The sequence below is a fragment of the Phycodurus eques genome, chromosome 5 (assembly GCF_024500275.1).
Source record: "Phycodurus eques isolate BA_2022a chromosome 5, UOR_Pequ_1.1, whole genome shotgun sequence".
NCBI lineage: Eukaryota > Metazoa > Chordata > Actinopteri > Syngnathiformes > Syngnathidae > Phycodurus > Phycodurus eques.
This window is the reverse complement of record NC_084529.1, coordinates 22,146,768-22,168,706: the sequence shown is the minus strand read 5'-3', so window position 1 is coordinate 22,168,706 and position 21,939 is coordinate 22,146,768. Positions and strand designations below refer to the sequence as shown.

The 21,939-nt window shown below is 42.3% G+C and overlaps 1 protein-coding gene across 6 annotated transcripts in view; it reads left to right on the top strand.

The window, feature by feature from the left end:
- Positions 1-21,939, top strand: part of otud7a (OTU deubiquitinase 7A) — a 47,673-nt gene that overhangs the window by 16,385 nt on the left and 9,349 nt on the right. For all 6 annotated transcript variants that reach the window (XR_009768639.1, XR_009768638.1, XR_009768637.1 and 3 more), the window contains 8 exons: positions 2,610-2,763; positions 6,733-6,918; positions 7,929-8,147; positions 9,270-9,371; positions 12,689-12,816; positions 13,115-13,227; positions 15,546-15,673; positions 15,749-15,898. Coding sequence is in view for 3 of the 6 variants with exons in the window: in XM_061678089.1 (XP_061534073.1) it covers positions 2,679-2,763; positions 6,733-6,918; positions 7,929-8,147; positions 9,270-9,371; positions 12,689-12,816; positions 13,115-13,227; positions 15,546-15,673; positions 15,749-15,898 (1,111 nt within the window). In the remaining 3 variants the exon portion in view is untranslated. The remainder of the gene's footprint in view (positions 1-2,609; positions 2,764-6,732; positions 6,919-7,928; positions 8,148-9,269; positions 9,372-12,688; positions 12,817-13,114; positions 13,228-15,545; positions 15,674-15,748; positions 15,899-21,939) is intronic.

Genomic DNA, 21,939 nt, shown 5'->3' with positions numbered 1-21,939 from the left:
CTGACTTGCATTATGGGTCTGCGCGATCAGCTGATTTGGCGCACTTCTCTAAGGGCACCAGTCCCAAATCTTTTTTGCAACACAGTCTGGTTACACGTAAAAAAAAAAATTTGACAGACTGTCGTAGCTGCTGTACAGCAAGACAGAGACACCACTTATGTGGACCCCTGGTAATATTTATTAGAAGCGAAATAATTTAGTTTCCACACCAGTTCCACAACTTTTTATTTATTTATTTTTAGATTTTTTTAGTTACTGTAACTTTCTACCTTAGCTCCAGCCTCCTACCTTGAAGAGTTGAATACCAAAGCCCTTCTTTTTCCAGTTGCCAGCTTTTCTCTTGCAGCTCTGGCTTCAGTGAAAAACAGCCAAATGGAAACCAACCTGTATTTTCTTTTCATGTGGAATTAGTGGTCATTTTAAGTCCTTCATGTGGATAGCATAGAGAAAATATTACAGCGTTGTCTCTTTACTTAAATTCTTCTGTAGTTCACTTTGTAATGCTTTATGTGTGACTAGAAAATTTTTAAAATGATTTAACGGAACGACGGACTCCCGCCCACATGATTTCATGTCAGATAGAAACATGCAGCCGGCTGTTTCTGAGTCACAGTTACCTCCCACGTGGGGGGGGGGGGGGGGGGCTGATGTGAACATGACTGCTTTTAAAGGAAAAGATGAGGTTACTTGGAATAATTGGCTATTTCTGTGTCTTGTCCCTCAACACTACACATAAAAGCTACAGTGGGAGGAAAAGTTTGTGAGCCCTTTGGAATTTCTTAAATTTCTGCATAAATTGGTCCAAAAATGTAGTCTGATTGTCATTTAAATCAAAAGAATAAACAGTCTGCTTAAACTAATACCACAAAAACAAATGCATACATACACATACACATCTAAACATTAACAGGACAGGGAGGAAAAAGTAAGTGAAGCCTTGGATTTAATAACTGGTTAACCCTCCTTTGGCAGCAATAACCTCAACCAAACGTTTCCTGTAGTTGCAGATCAGACGTGCACATCAATCAGGATGATTGCATTGGCTTTTGGGAGCTGGAACGGATGAATGGCATTTCAATTCATTTTAACAGGGAATGTTGATTTGATATAAGAGTAAACTTGGTCACAAATTAAACTCCCGAGTCAAGGTACCACTGTATTTTGAAAATCTAGAGCTTGGGGTTGGCTAAAGGAAAATGGGTTTTCACTTGCATAGCTCTTTTATACCTTCAAGTTACTTGAAGCACTTTAACAACATCTCCTCATTCATTGACTGATGACATCAGGAGCAACTGGGGGTGAAGTACAGTGTCTTTGCTCAAGGACAGTTTTGACATCTTGTTATCATGAACCAAAGTACACATTTTTGCTTGTTTTATTAAGTAGAATTTTCATGTACTGTATCTGTACTTGATTTGGTTATTTATATTTCTGGGAACTTTCACTTTTATTCCACTTCATTTCCTGAGTAAAATGTATACAAGTCATTTTACTCCGATACATTTCGTCTAACCATCTTTGTTACTTGTTACTACAAAATAAACAATAAAGAAATTGTTTATTGACGTGTCTGAACAGTAGAGCACAAAGCGGAAGAATAGCCCTGCCCCAGGGATACCGTTAGAGGGAGGTTATGAAAATGAGACTCAGGTAAACAGGAAGAGCTGATACGGGCACGCTGGGAGTCTCTCTCACTTTCTCTCACTCTGTCACTCGCTCTCTCGTTCTCTGTCGCTTGCTCTCTTTCACTCTCCCCCTATAACGCAGTCCAAATGGCTGACAGTAACTAGGTCAGCTAAACTATTGTACACCCTAATTGCAACTTTGACTTAAATTTAAAATCAGTTAGCAGCTCTTGAGAGCCGATGGTAGCTGAGAGGACATTTTAAAGCCTAGATGCGTCTGTTCTCCTGGCTTGCAAATGTCATTTGTGCTGTTTAATGCAAACAGCCCGCAAGGCGAACTAAATGTCTTTAGATGCGGGTGGGGCATCTCCAGTGGGCTTGATCTCTTCTTGGGTCAAAGCCACAGGCCTTAGCAGGCTCTGTTCTGCACACAGAGGTCCACTATTGGTGTTGTAAACCTGTGGGTGTTTGTTTCTTTGCTGCTGTTGCTCGGAGCTGCTCTCTGAACCCCCCACGCTGCTTCTTCCTGAGGAATGAAAGTTATGCATGAAGTCATTCATTCCGCGGAACGAGGGAGTGAATGCATCTCATTAGTATTGTTTGTGACCTTAACTATTGACCATGAGAAATTAGTGGCTGTGTTTCTTGGACTTAAACATGTTCTCTCCTAGTAAACAGAAGCACTGATGTGGTTTAAGATACTCAATCACAGCCATCAGCCCACAGAGGCAGGAAAAAGAGCTTTGTTGCTCTTACAGGCAGTGGGCCAAAGGCTTTGGAAACAAGCAGGTGTGTCCTGTATATGACCTCTGGCTGCGGCTCTGTTGATATTACATCTGTACGGCTGGGTGTTATGTTATGACTGTGAGTAAGATGAGGAGGAGCGCCGCTTGCACTTGTTTGACCCCAGCTTCAGTTGGGACGCAAAAAGTTTTCTCTTGAGTGCTTGTTTTTATACGACCTTTCTCATTATTTCTTTGTCAGATGAGAACGTGAAGGCTGGCGTCCACCAAGGCCTCCGCTGCACCGTGGGCAGCGCACACACATGATCACATGACTCTAGACATGGATGCGGTCCTGTCAGACTTTGTTCGGTCCACGGGGGCAGAACCAGGTTTGGCAAGAGACCTGCTGGAAGGTAAGCGACTGTTGTTACTAATTGCACTTAAAAGGGATGGATGGTCTGATTGGTCAACTACTTCTTGATGTGTGCTGGGTTCTGCGATTAAGAGTGGGGAGAATCGGGATGGAAATGAGGTGGAAAAGGAGGAGAAAGGAAACAAAAGAAGGGAAAGGAGAATAAGCGCTCACGACCAGGAGCCAGCTAGCTGATTTAGAAGAGGCTGTAACGTTTTTACGAGAGTGTTCCCAAGAGACAGGTTTGTGGCCATTCACTGTGTCTCAATGAGGAGCACTGTGCTACTGGCATGTAGGCTTAACTCACATAGCCAACCAAACAAAACACTGGAGTGCAGAAGTTCAAAAGCCAACAGAATTATGGTCCATGGTTAGTGAGATCTGAGCCATTGTTCTCTGTAAATTGAAATTAAAGAAGATCATACATAGTGTATTGTAAATAAACAAATATAGAATTGGTTTCTGTATGTGGTGTAGCTGGTTTCTAGTGCTGTAATGTTTCTGCTGTTATACACCTTTCACATAGAAATGCAGAAGAAACCTGAATGAAACCTCAATTTATTTTCAGACGGCACTAGTGGTGTATTGTTTTTCCTGATTTCAATGCAGGCAGCGTGGATTCAGCTCAAACTCAGTGATAGTATGAACATGAGTGTGAATGGTTGTCGATCTCTAGATGTACCCTGCGATTGACTGGCGCCCAGTCCATGGTGTAGTTCCGTCTTTTGGCCGTCATCAACTGAGATAGTTCCAGCTCCTTGTGACCCTGAACAGGATGAGCAGTGTTGGAATTGGATGGATGTCATTTATTTTTTTGTTTTGAACTCATTAGATTAATCTAAGTCTTGATTAAAGCTTATTTCTCTTTCTTCAGTTATTTACTTGCCTACCGTAATTTCTCATGTATAATACGCAACGCCCACCCAATCAGGAATTCCCTTCTACCTATGTACAATATGGAACATTGATTTGCTGGTATCCAGGCTCAAAACATGATGTATTATCCGTATTTTATTAGGTTTTTCAAAGAAATTTTCTGCTCTGCGTGCATGAGCTGGCGTTCGTGTCACTTCCTCACCATGCATTTCTACTCGAGTTATGATATTAGCAAAGAACAAAGACCGTGATCTATTCAAATCAATGCTGGATGATACAGTAAGTATAACATTTTAATAGTACTGTACCATCTACAATGACCAAGAGAGAAGCTAGTCCATTTATCTTGGGGTTATTGGGAAACACAATAAAAAGACAACAAAACAGCAATTCAGCGCTGTAGCTGACTCCAGAAACAACAGAACTAAACGTACTGAACTCGACAGTTGGCTTGCTCGCGCCGCCAGTCTCTCTCTTTCTCCTTCCTGTGCCTACATACTGAGCAACTCGATGCATTCAAAACCACTCCGAAATAAGAGCACTAAGTACAACAGCTCAGCAAGCAACACAGCCTGCTCCTCCAACTGCTCAAAGCAACACACAACAATAAACAAACATAACCAGTTGATTACAGTACTGCTGAAAATAGTGCAGTCTTACCGGTTAGGAGCTTCTCCTTGGGTTTCCTCCATAATCGGATATTAGTTTTGTTTGTTGCACTTGGAGAACTGCTTCAATGTTCCTTTGTGACTCGGCAACAGTTATCACTTTCTTCTTAAAAGCAGTGGAGTAAATTGCCCTTGTTTTACTCAACATTGTTTGACTTGGAAGATTAATTGACGGTACAAGAAATAAATTTCCTGAAGACGTTGAAATCTGATGTCGTCAAATGGTAACACGGTATCCTGCGAGGTATGGTCATGAGTCTCGGGGTGCCTTTGGAAAAATTCTGCGCTGATCTGCTACACTGGGGACCATTCAGAAACTAAAACGTTGTTTGACTGTGCGGGACACAAGCACTGAGTTAGGGCGTCAGATTGTATTTACGAATGCACCCTTGGTGAGCAGTGAAAATTTTGCGTATTATATATACATAACCCTGGACATTAAATATCATATTGGAATGAAAGTACACCTTTTTCACAACCACTAGTTACCGGTATACGTTTATACAATGTGATTTTTTCCCCCCCCCCCCCGTTCTTCTTACACCCACGTATAATACGCTCCATCAACATTTGATTATATTTTGGGGGGGAAATACAGTATATGATTTGGCCCACGGCAGAGGTTTCTTGTCCTCGCTGTTTGCCAATTCTGAGATCATCTTGTATGAATTATTGAACACGAGCACCTGGACATTCACATATGGACATTGAACAGTTAACTGAGAGTTAACACCATTATTTAGAAAAACAGGACGACTGTCTTTTCAGTTGAATTAAAGTGTAGTCATACCAGATTACCACTTAAATGTTGTAAATGCAAACTTTTAAAGATGATGAGGCAGAGACGGTGTGTCCATTTTCATTTTCCAGGATGGTTTACATATTCGTAATAGTTCTGCCCAATCTGCCTCAGTCCAACCTGCCTAGGTTCTTGCAATTTCCCTGCATTTTCCCTACATCAGTTCTCTATTTTGAACATCGTTTTCAATTCAACCTGACTGGTATTCAGTGACCATAGTATGCAATCCATCAGCATTTTAGAATACACTAGTCCATAAATATGCTTTTAGTGCTGTATAGTAAGTAAATCCTGCAATGGTGGAATTCCTGAATGAGTAAGTTAAAGCTAATATATTACTAATGGATGTGGGTAACCCATGTTCATAATTTGTCTGTGCTTCTTTCTGCTGATGACAGCCATTTCAAATGAAGGAGAGAACAATTTTTCCATTTAGAGCTTGCGTGAAAGCACTTAGAGACCATGCATTTGCCGTCATAGTGCCGGGCCGCGGGTTGCCAACATGGGTTTTGATCACCTCTGAGAGACGTTCACTAAATCCACTTTGCATTGATTTGGCTTGAAAGAAGGGGATCAGTGGTGCCAAGTTTCATGTTCAGTTCGTGGAGAAGCATCATTTCTAGATGTCTAGAGGAAATAGCTCCTTTTAAAGGAGTCCATTAACTGGCCCGCGAACATGCTCCGGTTACAAGCCGGTTGACACTCGCACCCCTGAATGTCCCTGAATGCAAGTATTATACAAGTAGATTGTTCTCTCATTAACAGAAGGATCAGTATCCTCTATTCTGCCCTACTATTGCTCTCCTGTTAAGCTATTTCTAAAACAAAATCTATTTAAATGAGCTGTGCTTCAATTAATGTGTTGGAGCAGACTGGGCTTTAAGAGCTTTCTCTCTGAAAGCAGTTGTCTGCTTCCTCTGAGAAAGGACTCCATAAAAGTGATGAGAGATGCCAAGCAAAGCCAAGGACCTGACAATTAAACAATGAGTTTACACTTTAATCTGAGGCCAAACAACATTCTGCTCATAATTTCATTCCATTGTTCTTTGAAGAAATATTGATTTTAACTTTAATACAAGTTCAATAACACTTTTGCACACATACACACTTCCTTCAAACTGAGTCTTACCAAGACCGTGTGCCTGCTCATGTTCTTCCTACGCATCAGGATATTGCTGTCACTCTGTTAATGGATCTATCTCACTTTGCCATCATCACTCTTCTGACCCTACCCAACCTCAACCTTTCACAGTTGCTCACTGTTTCACTGTTTTTGCTTCATGTGGACTACTTTTAACATTGGCTTTTCGTTTTATTAAAATAAAATGAAGCACTAGAAAGAAGAAAAAAAAAAAAGAAAAACAAAATAGAGGACCAGTATGATTTTTATCTATGATGCTGTGCTACACATTTTACATTTTTTTTTTTATTTGAGCCCAGCTCATCACTTTCAGCTTTCTGTAGCATGTCCAGTATGAGATACACTTGTTTACAGTAAGATAGTTTGTGTTGCCCAACAACAGTTCCCTGGGAATGTTCAAACTCACATCTTTTGGTTAAAAAGAAAAAAAGCTTCACTTAAAATTATTTCATTATCTGGATATCTTTGTTGATTTTTACCTCACAGGTAAAAACTGGGACCTTAGTGCTGCTCTGAATGATTATGAGGAGCTCAGGCAGGTCCACACTGCCAACCTGCCGCAAGTCTTCAACGAGGGCCGCTACTACAAACAGCTGGAGGCACGTGACACACCAACCCATGTCAGCAAGATCGACAGGTCGTGTGTGCAGAAGCAGGAAGACAATGGACAAGGTAGACTGTTATTGTGACCACTTGGCAAATTTGTGTGCCTCGGTATTCTCCGGCTCTGGCTTCCTCCCATATTCAAAAAACATGCTTGTTAGGTTCATTGAATACTCTGAATTGTCCACAAGTGTTAATGTGAGTGTGAATGGATGCTTGCTTAAATGTGCGATTGGCTGGCAACCAGCTCAGGGTGTACCCTGCGTCCTGCCGTAATGTAAGATGGGATAGGCTCCAGCTCACCTGTGACCCTAATGAGGACAATTCTACTGTAGAAGATGGGTGGATAGTTAAAGTTAATGTGAAAAATATGTATAATTAGTGAAATAGTGCTCCTTTTTTTGCATTATAGTACAGCATTTCCTCACACTGGCCACCACTCAAATCGGCACTGTGGTCTCCATTTTCATGACTGATGTAAATCCAGCGCTGCGTGTGGCATAAATCTGGGAAGAGGTAGGTTAGACCCTGTGTTGATAATTTCATGGACCAGGGTACTCCGAGCACATTTAAAAGAGGGACATCTGCCCTGGTGTGGGCGTCATCACAGCCGACTTCAATCGTCCAATCGAAGCAGTTCCTCTTGTTCCCTTTAAATGCGGTGCGCCAGTGGCGTACTAGCAGTCTTTGACAACTGATTTTCTTGAGTCCAGGAGGTCAAAGCGTGCAAAGTAATTTATAAGGAACTGCAAGCAGACCTCAAGGAGTGGATGATGTAGAGTTGGCTTGGGAGGAGATCACAGGTTTATACCCTGAAGTGGGCAGTTGGAGACCACCCCCCACCCGATCGTTGATGTTGGAGTGTCTCTTATTTTGGACCGCATTACTGTGGGTGTTTGCACATGGGCTCATGCAGGCACAGTGATGTTCTAAAGTTGTTGAGTTCAATATACAGCATAACATTGCATTTGATTTCCTGCTAATGTTGGAACACAGCCACCGCCATTAATTATGTCGGCCTCCTCAAGCCAGTTGTTTCTCCATCATCCATTCACATCTGTCTCCATCTGCCCCTCCAGAGAAGCGTCTGTCCCGCGGAATCTCACATGCCAGCTCTGCCATTGTCTCCCTGGCGAGACTACAAGTGGCCAACGAGTGTACCAACGAGCAGTTCCCTCTTGAGATGCCCATCTACACATTCCAGCTGCCAGATCTCAGCGTGTACAGCGAAGACTTCAGGAGTTTCATAGAGAGAGATCTGATAGAGCAGTCCACTATGATGGCTCTGGAGCAAGCTGGTGAGTATAATTTTTGTTCATGCTTATCGGATCTGTTTGTACAGAATGGTGCACAGTCGACAACATAATGCAGATGGAGAATAGGATGAGAGTTAAATCTGAGAGTAAAAGCGAGACATCTGGGTGAAGACCCCAAGGATTTATTTTCCGTCTGAAGGTTTGAACTTGTGGAGAAACTAACTCGTGAAGTTTCTCATCTCCCTGCGGACTGCAAAGATCGTGACACCATCCTCTTTTTATATAGCACACAAACAAGCAAGAAAAAAGATTGTAGCTGTTTTATTTACAGTACATGGATAATGATAGAATGCCGCCATTGTAAGCCTGGAAGTTATTTTTTTAAAATAAAAGAATCATCCATAAGATGAAGTGGGTAGAAATATATAAAAATTATATGGCTCTGCAAATTATGAAATGCAAAAAAAAAAAAAAAAAAAAGTCTGTGTCTCTGAAAGGTTAACAAGACTCATAAGACTCTATTTACTGTTGTTAAATGAATGACTCAGTCATTTCAGTTGCGAGGACTGTGCAAGGTCTAGGGCTGTCAAGACGTGCCCCCACTTTCCCTGAGGGACGCCGACTGTGGTGATGCAAGAGGAAAAGGATTTTCATCTTGGTTTTGAGCGGATTATTTAGCATATTTTTCATGCTGTAACCTTACAACCCCTGATAAATATTAAAAAATGTTTTACCGTACCCAAGATGATGCTCCAACTGACTGTTTGGTTGCAGGATATAAAATGTATACTGTATAAATGTAATGTTCTGAGACTGATCATTTTACACCCTCCTTATTGTAATGAACAAATCTTTCACCCAAAAATTGACATCTGCATTTAAACCATCTTGGCAAACACATCAGGCACACAGCATCAGTGGTAGGAGAGGGTGATACAGTGAAAAAAAAAAATTTGATAGCTTAATACATAATTGTTATTGCTAGTGTTTTTTGTTTTTTGTTTTTTTAGTATGACTACATTTTTACTATTGCTTGATTTGTAACAATGGCTTTATTGTAAATAACACTTTACAAATGTAAAATCAATTTTAAAAAATCACATTGTTTACGCTAGTGTGCTTTTGATGCACTTCTTACTGGATATTTTGTATGTTTGTGCTCAGGTCGTCTGAACTGGTGGTCCACCATGTGCACCAGCTGTAAGAAGCTGCTTCCTCTGGCCACCACTGGGGATGGGAACTGCCTCCTCCATGCTGCTTCTTTAGGTCAGTGTCCCACATTTAATATGGATTCCACTTAAGGACTGCATCTTTAAACTGCAAACTAAGAGAGTGACTCATTACATTTGCCTGCATTAGAGTTTTTCTGCTGAATTTGTTTTAGCTCTGCTAGTGTCAGATCACATTATGGAAGAGGTGACATGAAACACAGTTGGGTAAAACATCAGAGCCCATGTCATTCACATTTTCTTCTGCTTTTTCTTTCGGCCTGTCCCGTTAGGGGTCGGCACAGCTTGTCATCCTTTTCGATGTAAGCCTATCTCCTGCATCCTCCTCTCTAACACCAACTGCCCTCACGTCTTCGCTCACGACATCCATTAACCTTCTCTTTGTTCTTCCTCTACCTCTCTTGTCTGGCAGCTCCATCCTCATCATCCATCTACCAATATACTCACTGTGTCCAAACCATCAAAGTCTGCTCTTTCTAACTCTGTCTCCAAAACATCTAACCTTTGCTGTCCCTCTGATGAGCTCATTTCTAATTTTTTCTTCCACCTGTTCCAACCTGCTTGGACACGTTTCTTTACTTCCTTAGCAGACTCACCATTGCTCTGGACTCTTGACCCCAAGCATTTCAAGTCCTCCACCCTTGCTATCTCTTCTCCCTGTAGCCTCACTCTCCCCCCTCCACCCCTCTCATTCATGCACATATTCTGTTTTACTTTGGCTAATCTTCATTCCTCTCGTTTCCAGTACATGCCTCCATCTTTCTACTTGTTCCTCCACCTGCTCCCTGCTTTCACTGCAGATCACAATGTCATCTGCAATCATCATGGTCCATGGGGATTCCAGTCTAACCTCATCGGTCAGCCTATCCATCACCACTGCAAACAGGAAGGGGCTCAGGGCTGATCCTTGATGCAGTTTCACCTCCACCTTAAACTCCTCTGTCACACCAACACCACACCTCACCACTGTTCTGCTGCCTTCATACATCTCCTGTATTATTCTAACATACTTCTCTGCCACTCCAGACTTCCGCATGCAGTACCATATACATGCCACCTCTCCCTTTGCCCTACGTCACGTTTTAATGTATTCTTTCGCCTCTCCTCGGTCCTCTCAGTGTCTCACTTCTTCTAAGCTCTTTCCTTGTGTGATTTCCTATACTGTGAGGGTCCACCACCAAGTATCTTTCTCTCCTCCACCAAGTATTCTCCTGCCTGTCGCTCTAATCACCTTGGCTGTAGTGGTCCAGTCTTCTGGAAGCTCCTCCTGTCCACCGAGAGCCTGTCTCACCTCTTCCCGAAAAGCCGCACAACACTCTTCCTGTCTCAGCTTCCATCACATGGTTCTCTGCTCTGCCTTTGTCTTCTTAATCTTCCTCCCCACCACCAGAGTCATTTTACACACAACCACCCTATGCTGTCTGGCCACACTCTCCCCTACCACTACTTTACAGTCAGTAACGTCCTTCAGATTACATCGTCTGCACAAGATGTAATCCACCAGCGTGCTTCTACCTCCGCTCTTGTAGGTCACCCTATGTTCCTGCCTCTTCTGAAAGAAAGTCTTCACCACAGACATTTCTATCCTTTTTGCAAAGTCTACCACCATCTGTCCCTCCAAGTTCCTTTCCTGGATGCCGTACTTACCCACATCACTTCTTCATCACCCCTGTTTCCTTCACCAACATGTCCATAACAATCTGCACCAATCACGACTCTCTCTCTGTCTGGGATGCTCAGAACTAGTTCATCTAGCTCCTTCATGAATTTCTCTTTCACCTCTAGGTCACATCCTACCTGTGGAGCATAGCCGTTACTCACATTATGCATAACACCCTCAATTTCATGTTTCAGCCTCATCACTCGATCAGATACTCTTTTCACCTCCAAGACATTCTTAGCTAACTCTTCCTTTAAAATAACCCTACTCCATTTCTCTTCCCATCTACACTATGGTAAAATAATTTAAACTCTGCCCCTAAACTTCTAACCTTACTACATTTCCACCTGGTCTCCTGGACACTCAATATATCAACCTTTCTCCTAATCAATGTCAACCAACTCCCGAGATTTTCCTGTCATAGTCCCAACATTCAAAGTCCCCACACTCAATTCTCTCTCTCTGGGTCAGTGATGTTCCGGGGGCCGCGCAGCCCTCCATGTTCTAGCCATACGTGTGACTGCCATCAGGTACTGGGATGAGATCTTCAGACCCATTGTGAAACCATATGCTAGTGCAGTGGGGCCCGGGCTCCTTTTGATGCATGACAATGTTAGGCCTCATGTTGGTGGAGTGTGTCAGCAGTTCCTGATGATGAAGGCATTGATTTTATGGGCTAGCCTGCCTGTTCGCCAGACCTGAATCCAATTGAGCACATCTGGGACATCATGTCTCATTCCGTCCACAAACGCCACGTCGCACCACTGACTGTTCAGGAGTTAACTGATGTTCTGATCCAGGCCTGCCAGGAGATCCCTCAGGGAAACATCTGTCGTGTCGTTACGAGCATGCCCAGGCGTTGTAGGGAGTGCATACTGGAACGTGGAGTCCACACATACACACACACACACTACTGATGCTCATTTTGACTTGTCTTGAGGGATTTCCACAGAAGTTTAATCGGACTGTGATTTGATTTTGAGTATGATTCTGAATTCAGACCGCCATGGGTTGAGAAGTTTGATTTCCATTAATCATTCTTGTTATTTTGTAACTAATAAAGGTTTTCAACTGGAATATCTCATTCATTGAGATCTAGAATGTGTTGTTTAAGTGGTCCCTTTATTTTTTTGAGCAGTGTACAACTGAACTGTACTTAAAATAATGTACTGTACTTGAGGTACCAAATTGAGGTACTGTACGGTATGGAATTTTAAAAAGGTTTGAATAAGCTGTTGCACAGCTATAACCTTCATTCTAATGTTTGATTGTATTTCATGTTTTACATGTAGTAAATTTTAATTGTATTTAATTCAGTAATTCGTTTTATGTACAACTAAAGAGAGCCAGCGTAGCACTAATGGTACTCATACCACACTTTTGAGAATTACAGATTTAGGCAATTAAAAATTGGGGGATTCATGTAAATACTAATTTTCAGGAGGAAAAGTACAGCGCACAAGTTAATGCATTAATGCTAGCGCTACCACAATCTTCGAGGTGTCCAGACTGGGATTCACAGTTGCCCTAGTAATGACTGTGAGACGGTTGCTAAATCAGTATACCAACAAGACGATTTTGTTAAAAATCGTCAGTCTAATTACCATGTAATGTTGCTTTAGAAACACAGCTGGGAAGAGCTGTCGTGTCCCATTGTCTCCAAGCAACAATAATGACGTCTGTTTCTCCTCCAGGGATGTGGGGCTTCCATGATAGAGACCTGATGCTGAGGAAGTCCCTGTATACCATGATGAAGAGCGGAACAGAGAGAGACGCCCTGAAGAGGAGGTGGAGGTGGCAGCAAACCCAACAGAACAAGGAGGTTGGCAGATTCTGTCCATTGTAGCACATTGCACCTGAGGCACTTTAATAGTCTCATCTGAGCAAGTCATTTTTGCTGGATACCAAATTTTGCCTTTTTGAGTGTTGGTCGCAGGGCCTTTTTTGTGACTCACTCCCCTTGATGAACTATTTGAGAGTTGAGTAGACTAACTAGTACTTTTTTGTCAGGCTTTTCCCTTGGTAGCAACAGGTTCAGCAAACCACCTTTTTGGAAACAGAGAATGATGAAAGGGATCATGTGGGCGAGCATGTGTTCATCAGAGTTGTTGCTTGTGCAGTCTGGCCTGATGTACACAGAGGAGGAGTGGGAGCGGGAATGGAACGAGTTGCTCAAGTTGGCCTCCAGTGAGCCTCGCACTCACCTCAGCAAAAACGGCAACACGAGCGGAGGGTAAGCTGTCTTGAAGGCAGGTCTCCCACACATACTGTATGCTCCAAATGCAACTTGCATAACATGCATTTCAACCTGTAGTAACATTTTACTGCTCATTGTTATTGCCATACCTGACCTATTGTGTGGTAATAATGGGGTAACACCTACAAAACAAACACTCAACCTGTTTTCAAACTACAACAAAAGAGCAATAAGAATTATCAATCGATCAAAATATATAGAACCAGCAAATCCACTATTTATTAAATTAAATACCCTCACATTCTACGACCTGATTGAATTCAAAACAGCACAATAATGTACAAACTACACAATAACCTTCTATTGTGCACAGTACTCAGAAGATGTTTGAAATCAGGGAGAGTTGTTGTAACCTAAGGGGAACAATTGTTTACAAAAAAAGCCAAGACAAGAACAAATATAAAATAAAGGTGTGTCTCTGTTAGAGGTGTTAACTTATGGAACAATTATGATACTGAACTGAAAAGGTGTGAATCATTACTGTAACTGTGTTCAAAAAGAGGTAGGTGTACCTGTGAGTAAGGGCTTATGAAAAAAGCGATGTAAGGGTGCAGCTGGCATATGTTTGTGTGTAATGCCATATGCTTCTATCTACATGTGTGTTGGTATTTGTTGATCTCAACCATATGATTATCAACCATTGGATTATCCATGTGCGTCTTTTATTTTTTGGGGAACACTGTATGAATAGCCTATTATTATATGAACATGACATTATTTTTTTATTTTTATTATTATTTATTACTCAAGGGGTAGGACTAGTTAGGTTTCCTATTTCTTCCTACTCCCTTTGAATATGTAGACTGTTCTTAACAATGACTCTTGATTTTTTTTTAAAACATTTTTTTCTTTCACTTTCCGTTATCTTCTTTCAAGTTTGTATGTTCAATAAACCAATCAAATCAAACATTCAAGTGCTTAAATTAAACAACGTTAAAAACAAACAAATAGCTGGAAATGACAAGTGGCAAAAGACTAAGTTTGGTTAAGAGAAAACGTGTTTTTTTTGTAAGATTTTAATTATTTTCACACAATCAGTGATAGCGATACATAAGGCTGACCTTCATCAGCCCGCATGGTATCGATTCCTGCTCAGTTACTATAAGCATGAATATCGTGAGTTTGAATTTGCTGTCTGGATGTATTATTATTATTATTATATATATATATATATATATATATATATATATATATATATATAATGATTTATTTATAATTATTATTTATTTATTTTTATTTTGACAAAATGTTTCATGTCGAAAAGTACTGAAAGCCCAATACCGGCATATAAAGGGCTCTACATTTATCGATGCCTAAGTTACCATGACTTGACTTTAGAAAGTCTATTGAAATTTGAACAATGTAAACCATTTGGGGCTGAATTTTGTACATTTCTGTGTATTTCTGTAACTATAAATGTAGCACCGCTGTAGCGTGCTTGCTAAAGCTTGAACATTGGAGAAAAAAGAGGGGGAAAATTGTTCAGGTTGTCTTTTGTCCTTCCTATAAGTCTATAAAAGCTCACGTCAACACTGCCATCTAGTGGCATCCCTTCGCTACTCCCCTTCTTAGCTGCTTAATTTGTCTCCCTCCCACTCAGGTGTGGCTTCCCTGTTACATAAAGACCAATGCAAGCACGTTTATTGAAGCAGATCTGAAACAAACTAGTTTCCTCCTCCTACATACAGAGAAATCACCTTTTCTCATTTCTTTTTCTCACAAAGCAGGTGTGATGTGTTGCACAAAGAGGAAACAACACTTGTTGAACATAGGGATGGTATTTCGCGCAATGTAATTTTAGCTGGTTTTCAGTCACAGACAACCTCCTCTTTTAAAATGCTTCATTTACTCCATTAGTGTGGTGGTTTTAACCTGTTATTGAGCTTGGCTGTAATGCGGTAATCAAGTTTAGAATGTTTGATGGTCCTAGTGGGAGACGAGCCCGTAAATGGGTTGAGTGGGATTCACATATTAAGAGGTTCTTCATTAGAGTTAATTTGGCCGCGTAGGCTGTTAGTGTGCCCAACTTAATTGTTGCACATTTTCTTGTTCCCTGGTGGTCGCAAGCCTTAGCGCTCTGAATCTGCGCTTGCTTTTGCTCCCTTTCTTTCCAACACATGTAGAAACTGAACAGATGGGCCTTTTGTTGTCCTGTCTGTAAACAGGCGCCAGATGAAATAGATATAAGGAGTGAAATCATGTGATTAACTATATATTTTTTCTATTTTCACCACTAGCGTGCTTGTATCCGTCAGTACCAACTCATGAAATCCCACGGGTGTTTCCAACTGCAGGGTGGATAACGCTGAGGATCCAGTCTATGAGAGTCTGGAGGAGTTCCATGTGTTTATGTTGGCCCACGTACTCCGCAGGCCGATTGTCGTGGTGGCCGACACGATGCTAAGAGACTCAGGAGGAGAAGGTAAGGCTGCTCCCCGTCCTTATCATATCAACAATGAGTAAATGTTCAACACTTAACTTCTTTACTGACTTTCAGCATTTGCACCAATCCCGTTTGGAGGTCTCTACTTACCCTTGGAGGTGCCTCCAAGTCGATGTCACTGTTCCCCGCTGGTGTTGGCTTATGATCAGGCACACTTCTCTGCACTGGTGTCCATGGAGCAGAGGGACCAGCAGCGAGAACAAGGTAAGCATCATTGCATATTCTTAGGAAAAACTGCAGCGGCGTTTCTTCAATCCAAGGCAACACCTTCTGTGAAATTAAGGCGGTCTTCTGACTTCATGGGGAAATTCCAAGTGTTCTGCCTGTTCTGCTGGAGGTGAATAATGTATGAAATAGCAGTGGAGCTATGTGTGATCCATTATTAAAATATGTCAGTTGGCAGCGGGAAACTGGGAGTGGCCAAAAAGTGGACAGCAGGCTCCCGTGATTTATTAAGGACTAACACTAAGGAAAGGTACAAGTCAATGTGTCGATATTTGACTGCCTAAATCTTTGTTGATCATGTACAGTACATCAGAAGATAAACAAAGGCCATTTTCTATCATTTATAGAAATGTGTGTGTGACACTGCACTATGTGGAGACAGCCAGCAGAAGAGTCATTTATATCATGCCCAACCAATTGGCTGCCCAGAAGGGATGTAGAAAACAAATCCAACGAGTTATGTAGTTGTTTGAAATGTTGCCTTCCTGAAAACTGAAAAGTAGGACATACCGCTTGGATCTTTTGATGAGTTCAACAAAGCTGAACATACCCCCCTCCCCTCCCACACACACACACACACACACACACACACACAACAAGCAAATATTTGCTCATTGTTTGACAATTTAACTACATAATAAATGTGCTTTTTTAACTACAGCATACCAATTTACACACAGAAGCAATATTGATACTTAGCACCATCTAGTATAACCACTAACTAATTTTTCTAATTGTTAACTTGATTGTACATCTCTGGAGGGTTATTAACTTCATCTTGGGGATGGATTTTACTCAGCTCTGAAGGTAGGTAGTCCGACTTCAAATGACATTTTACTACAATGCACCATTTTCATGTAATGCTAATTAATAGAATTTTGTCTTGAAAGTTTTTCTTCTATCATCAATTCGAGGTAAAAATAATGTTTTCAAATTCAAAACAAATGTATATTCAGTTAAATTAATTAAGTCAATATCATTATTAAATTGATATCAATATCATTATGGCAGCACAGTGTTCTAGTGGTTGGCATGTCTGCTTCACAGTTCTGAGGTTCAGAGTTTGAATCTGGTCTTGCTGTGATTGTCTGGGTTCTTTCTGGGTACTCGGGGTTCTTCCCAAATTCCAAAAACAACATGCATGTTGGGTTAATTGAAGACTCTGTAACTGACCATACGTGTGAGTGTCAATGGTTGTTTTTATACATGTGTACATGTGTCCTGCGAGTGACTGGCAACCAGTGCAGGGTGTACCTCGCCTCGCGCCCAAAGTCATATGATAAGCTCCAGCTCACCCACCGTCTTAAAAAGGGCAACCAGTAGAGAAGAGGCAGCACGGTCGCGGGCTGGTTAGCACATCTGCCCCACAGTTCTAAGGACCCAGGTTCAAATCCTGTGTGGAGTTTGTATGTTCTCCCTGTGCCTGCATGGGTTTTCTCCGGGTACTCCAGTTTCCTCCCACATCCCAAAAACATACATCCATCCATCCATTTTCTGAGCCGCTTCTCCTCACTAGAGAGAGAAGCGGCTGGAGCCTATCCCAGCCATCATCGGGCAGGAGGCGGACTACACCCTGAACTGGTTACCAGCCAATCGCAGGGCACATACAAACAAACAACCATTCGCACTCACATTCACACCTCCGGGCAATTTAGAGTTGTCAATTAACCTACCATATATGTTTTTGGGATGTGGGAGGAAACCGCAGTGCCCGGAGAAAACCCACGCAGGCACGGGGAGCACATGCTAACTCCACAGAGGTGGGGCCAGGGATTGAACCCTGCTCCTCAGAACTGTGAGGCAGACGCTCTAACCAGTCGTCCACCGTGCCGCCCCAAAACCATACATGGTAGGTTATTTGTAGACTCTAAATTGCCCGTGGGCTACCGTATAAGAGCTACAGTCACGTTATGGCAAAACTTGTTTGGGCACTTGTTCGGCTCAAAACAACACTGGCATGGAAACAGGATTTCAGAACATAAAGGGATTTCAATTCATTCATTCATTTTAACCAGAAATCAAGGAAATTTAATCAAACGTCCATCCCTAATTAAAATTCTTGACACATTAGGAAATGTAGCTGAAGTCCCATGCCCATCCAATACATACAGTAGTATTTGAACAGTAATTATGCAGTATAAATTAGTTTCATTCGGGTGCTGTGTTGGTATTTATTTTATTATTACTATTTTTTTCCCTCCCCCATTTGGTCACGGGACTCATTCTTGTTTTGCCCATTCAGATGACAGTGTTCCTACTCAGGATGTGTCGTTTATTCTTAAGGTCACAATCATCCTCGCATGTGTCCCTTTAATTGACAAACAGAGTGGATCTCCTTGACAACCAGGCTTAGTAGTCACGGCACTCTTGTGCGTCTGACTCAGTGGGTGGAACTCACTTGTCATTTCAGTGGGCAACCGGCCAGATCCGTCTTTCTGTCTCTTTTCTCGCATACAGACTCGCACGAAGATCTTCTCCTCCTCCATCTATCTGCTGAGTAAGATCCTATTCTCAGCATATACACAGCAACCTAGTTATTAAGTCAGAATATGACCACTACAGACAAGCAGGCAGACATGATTACAAAGCTGCTAACCCTGCCCCGCAGCATATCCCTTCACTGCCAGCAGCACTTCAAATGCAGCCAATTCTTCATAGTCATTACCTACCCAGCACCCATGTTTTTATTTATGTGTGGATTATATGCTTTGTCCACTAGATGGCGCCTAGGTCCACAGAAGCTGGTGTAACGCCATCACTTTGCAGCACGTCTGCACTAGTTCTCCCTGGTACACAAGAGTTCTGTGTAGGGAACATTTCAGCTGCAGTGTCTATCCAGGATGTTATGAAAACACTTTTTACTCGATTCATGCGAGGAGTCACATTACAGAAGAATGCCACTGTCTTTTTTTGTGAGACGGAAGAAATTTGTTCATATGCTTTTGCATGCTACCATCAGAAATAGTCAAATGTTGCTAGATAGGTTCATGTTTCTGACCGTGTGCCAGCCATACAAGAGGTCATCCGAGGAAAGGGTCAGAATGAAAAGCCCCCGCTGCCAATCAGGGCAGAGCAGTTCTAAGCAAACCCTTAACCACATCACCACATATGGGCAGGGTCCTACGGCCTGCCAGGGGGCCTCCAACAAGCCGAAACTCTCTCCCAACAGGAGACCACTGTGTGGATGTCTCAGGTGGAGACTCGCTCTCAGTTTCCCCCTCACGCAGCAAAGCGCATCGGAAGGACTGTTGGTGGTCATGTGTGTGTTCAGGTGCCACAGGCTGCTTGGTAATACTGGCTCTTTCTTCAGCCCTCTGTATGAAGAATTAAGGCAGGGTCCCTCCCGGTAATTTGATTCTAAATTGCACGGACACATCCTGCTGTTAGTGCTTTTGAAGTTGCTTGCATGGCTCCTCATTGGTGAACTGCAAAGAGGTATCCAGGGAGGGGCCACCAAAAGTTAGGGGTTTATTACAAGGGGAGCGTTCTTAATGCTTTATTACAGTCAGGTTGTGTTCCGAATATGGTTATCACACACACTGTTTGTCAAAGACCGACCTCTGCAGTGCCGCTTGCTGTGACTTTTCATCAGCCTGCATGTGCTCCTGTGGTCAGACTGGCCCACTGGAAAACTCTATTTCCATCCCTGCTCCTAAACCTATTACAGGTTTTCTTTGGCAGCCTTGCAGCAGCCCCTCCAGCTACTATTTGAAAGAAGTAAAATGCTGTCTTTTAAACATAAAGACCACCTACATAACAACCAGCTAACTCTGGCTAGCTTTCACCTATCTATTAAACACCCATAAATGTTCTACTCACCAGGCTGTCTGCTTAATTGAATCAACATGGCAATCAGAATTAAAACATTACTTGTTGTGGTTTCATGTGCTTCTACAAATGGAATACGGCTGTAATTTAACCACTAGGGTTTTGCTATTAAAAATCCGCAGCGAGAGGCTGAGGTTGTCTTAAAATGGACAACCGCTGTTTACTCTGCTGGTGAACTGGGCCCTTTAACTGTGCAGCTGTGCGGTGACCAAAGTCAGGAATTAAAGCTTTCCAGACAGCACAAATTGTTCTTGAACAGAGGAAACATTGGCTCAGTCTTGCAAAGCTGTAATGGGTGACTTTGTCCTCTGCAGGGTCTAAAAGAGCCCAGACAATCCACAGCTCGCAATGCTTGAGCTGCTGAGTTTGCATTAGCTGCAAAAAACACACAGTTCAGCCTCTCCAACAGCTGTTTGCTTGCAGAAAACACCCATGTTTCCCATCCTGCTGGCTACTTGAAGCTAAGATGCAGAGTGAGCAAGGTGAATAAGGCTGTTATGCATACCTAGGCCTATGATGTCATCCGAATATACGCTGTGGGAAACAGTCATTCAAGGACTGCAAAACAAGGCTGCCGGCAGGGATAGTAAATACATTACAGCACACTTTAACCTCCCGGAGCGCCATTGGCAGTCTCGGAATCTGGATATTGTCCATGTGGCAGCCATAGCTCACGCAGCACTTTGGAGAGGCGAGAAATTAGGACAGCTGCGCTTTTGCAGCTTGAGCCAGGACGCCACCTGATGGTCCTCCTCTGCCTGCTGCATGACCCCGACATAAGAGAGAGCTGATGTGAGCTCCCTTGTGCCCACATGCCTGTAGATTTTTTTAGTGTGCACTGTGTATTTCTATGGACAGTGCCTCTCATCATCACACTGTGCACACTGTGCACACATTAGTCATGCCTTTTGTAGCTCGCTGGTGTGACTTGTGTTGTGCAAAGCCAAACTAGACATCTGTGGCAAGGTTTCTAATAGGCATTGTGTGCTCCTTGTGATATTACAATAATCCCCCTTCATCATGGGTTATACATTCCACACCGTCCCGCAATAGGCAGAATCCGCTATATAGAGAGACCACATATAAAACATTTTTAAAATTGTTTCACCCATCTTACACATTTTTAACACATTTAAACTCAATAAAGCACACCTATTTAACATGTAAACATATTTGAACATGAAGAAAATAGCACAAGCAAGCAAGCATAAAATGCATAGGAAATACTGTACATATTAATGTGTGTAGTACCTATGTTAAATATGTGCCTTTAAGAGGCGGGGTCTGGAGGGGTGGTGTGTGACATGGCGAGCTGGAGGGACATTAGCCGGTTGTCTCAAGCTACAACGAGTCTCCGCGTGAGCTGTGGCTGACAGCAGCGTGTTAAAAATGTGTGCCTTTAAGGGGTGCGGCCCTAGCGAGTGACATTATGAGCTGGAGTTGGGTTGGCCGCCGAGTTCAGTGTGAGCGTCTGGGTGTGAGTTGTGACCTACATCAGCTCCTTACAATGTGTTCTCATTTTGTATTTGTGTTTGACTCTTTGTACTGTTCAATAAACGGCTGAAATTGCATCCACGACTGTGGTTCTCCATGCCCATATGCAAGGACATTGCAGTAACTTAAATGCTCCCCCCCCCCACCTCCCCCATTTCACTTGAGCAGTGGCGTATCTAAAGGAAATTTTGGCTTGCAACACAAAGCAAAAGAATCGACGAAGTCACTCAAAACAACTCACAAGTTGGGGCACTCATAAATCAAGGTACCACTGTATACTGTAAAAATCCATTGCAAAAAAAACAAAACAAAATAACTACTGATGATTGGTTCCTTGTAGTCACAGGAGTTTCAGGACAAAATAACAATTGGTTACTATTGGTGGAACAAGCAGCAAATGTAGCAAAAAAAGATTGTGTGGTTTGCATGGGTCCAAGGCCTTTGTTGCGAATAGTTCCGGCACAATTATCACAAAATTGTATTATTCCATTAATGAACGCTACTGTACCAACTAAGGGATGTAAATCATGGGATCGTATATATCCCGTAACAGAAGCAGATAAAAACAAACCGATGTTTTCTACTCTAGTAGCACCAAATAATTTCACTTGTATAAACATGATTAGTAAAGGCAAAAAATTAGGACCACTGAATGACACACAGTGTAAAGTAACCTTAAAAGTCAGACCAAATTTTAT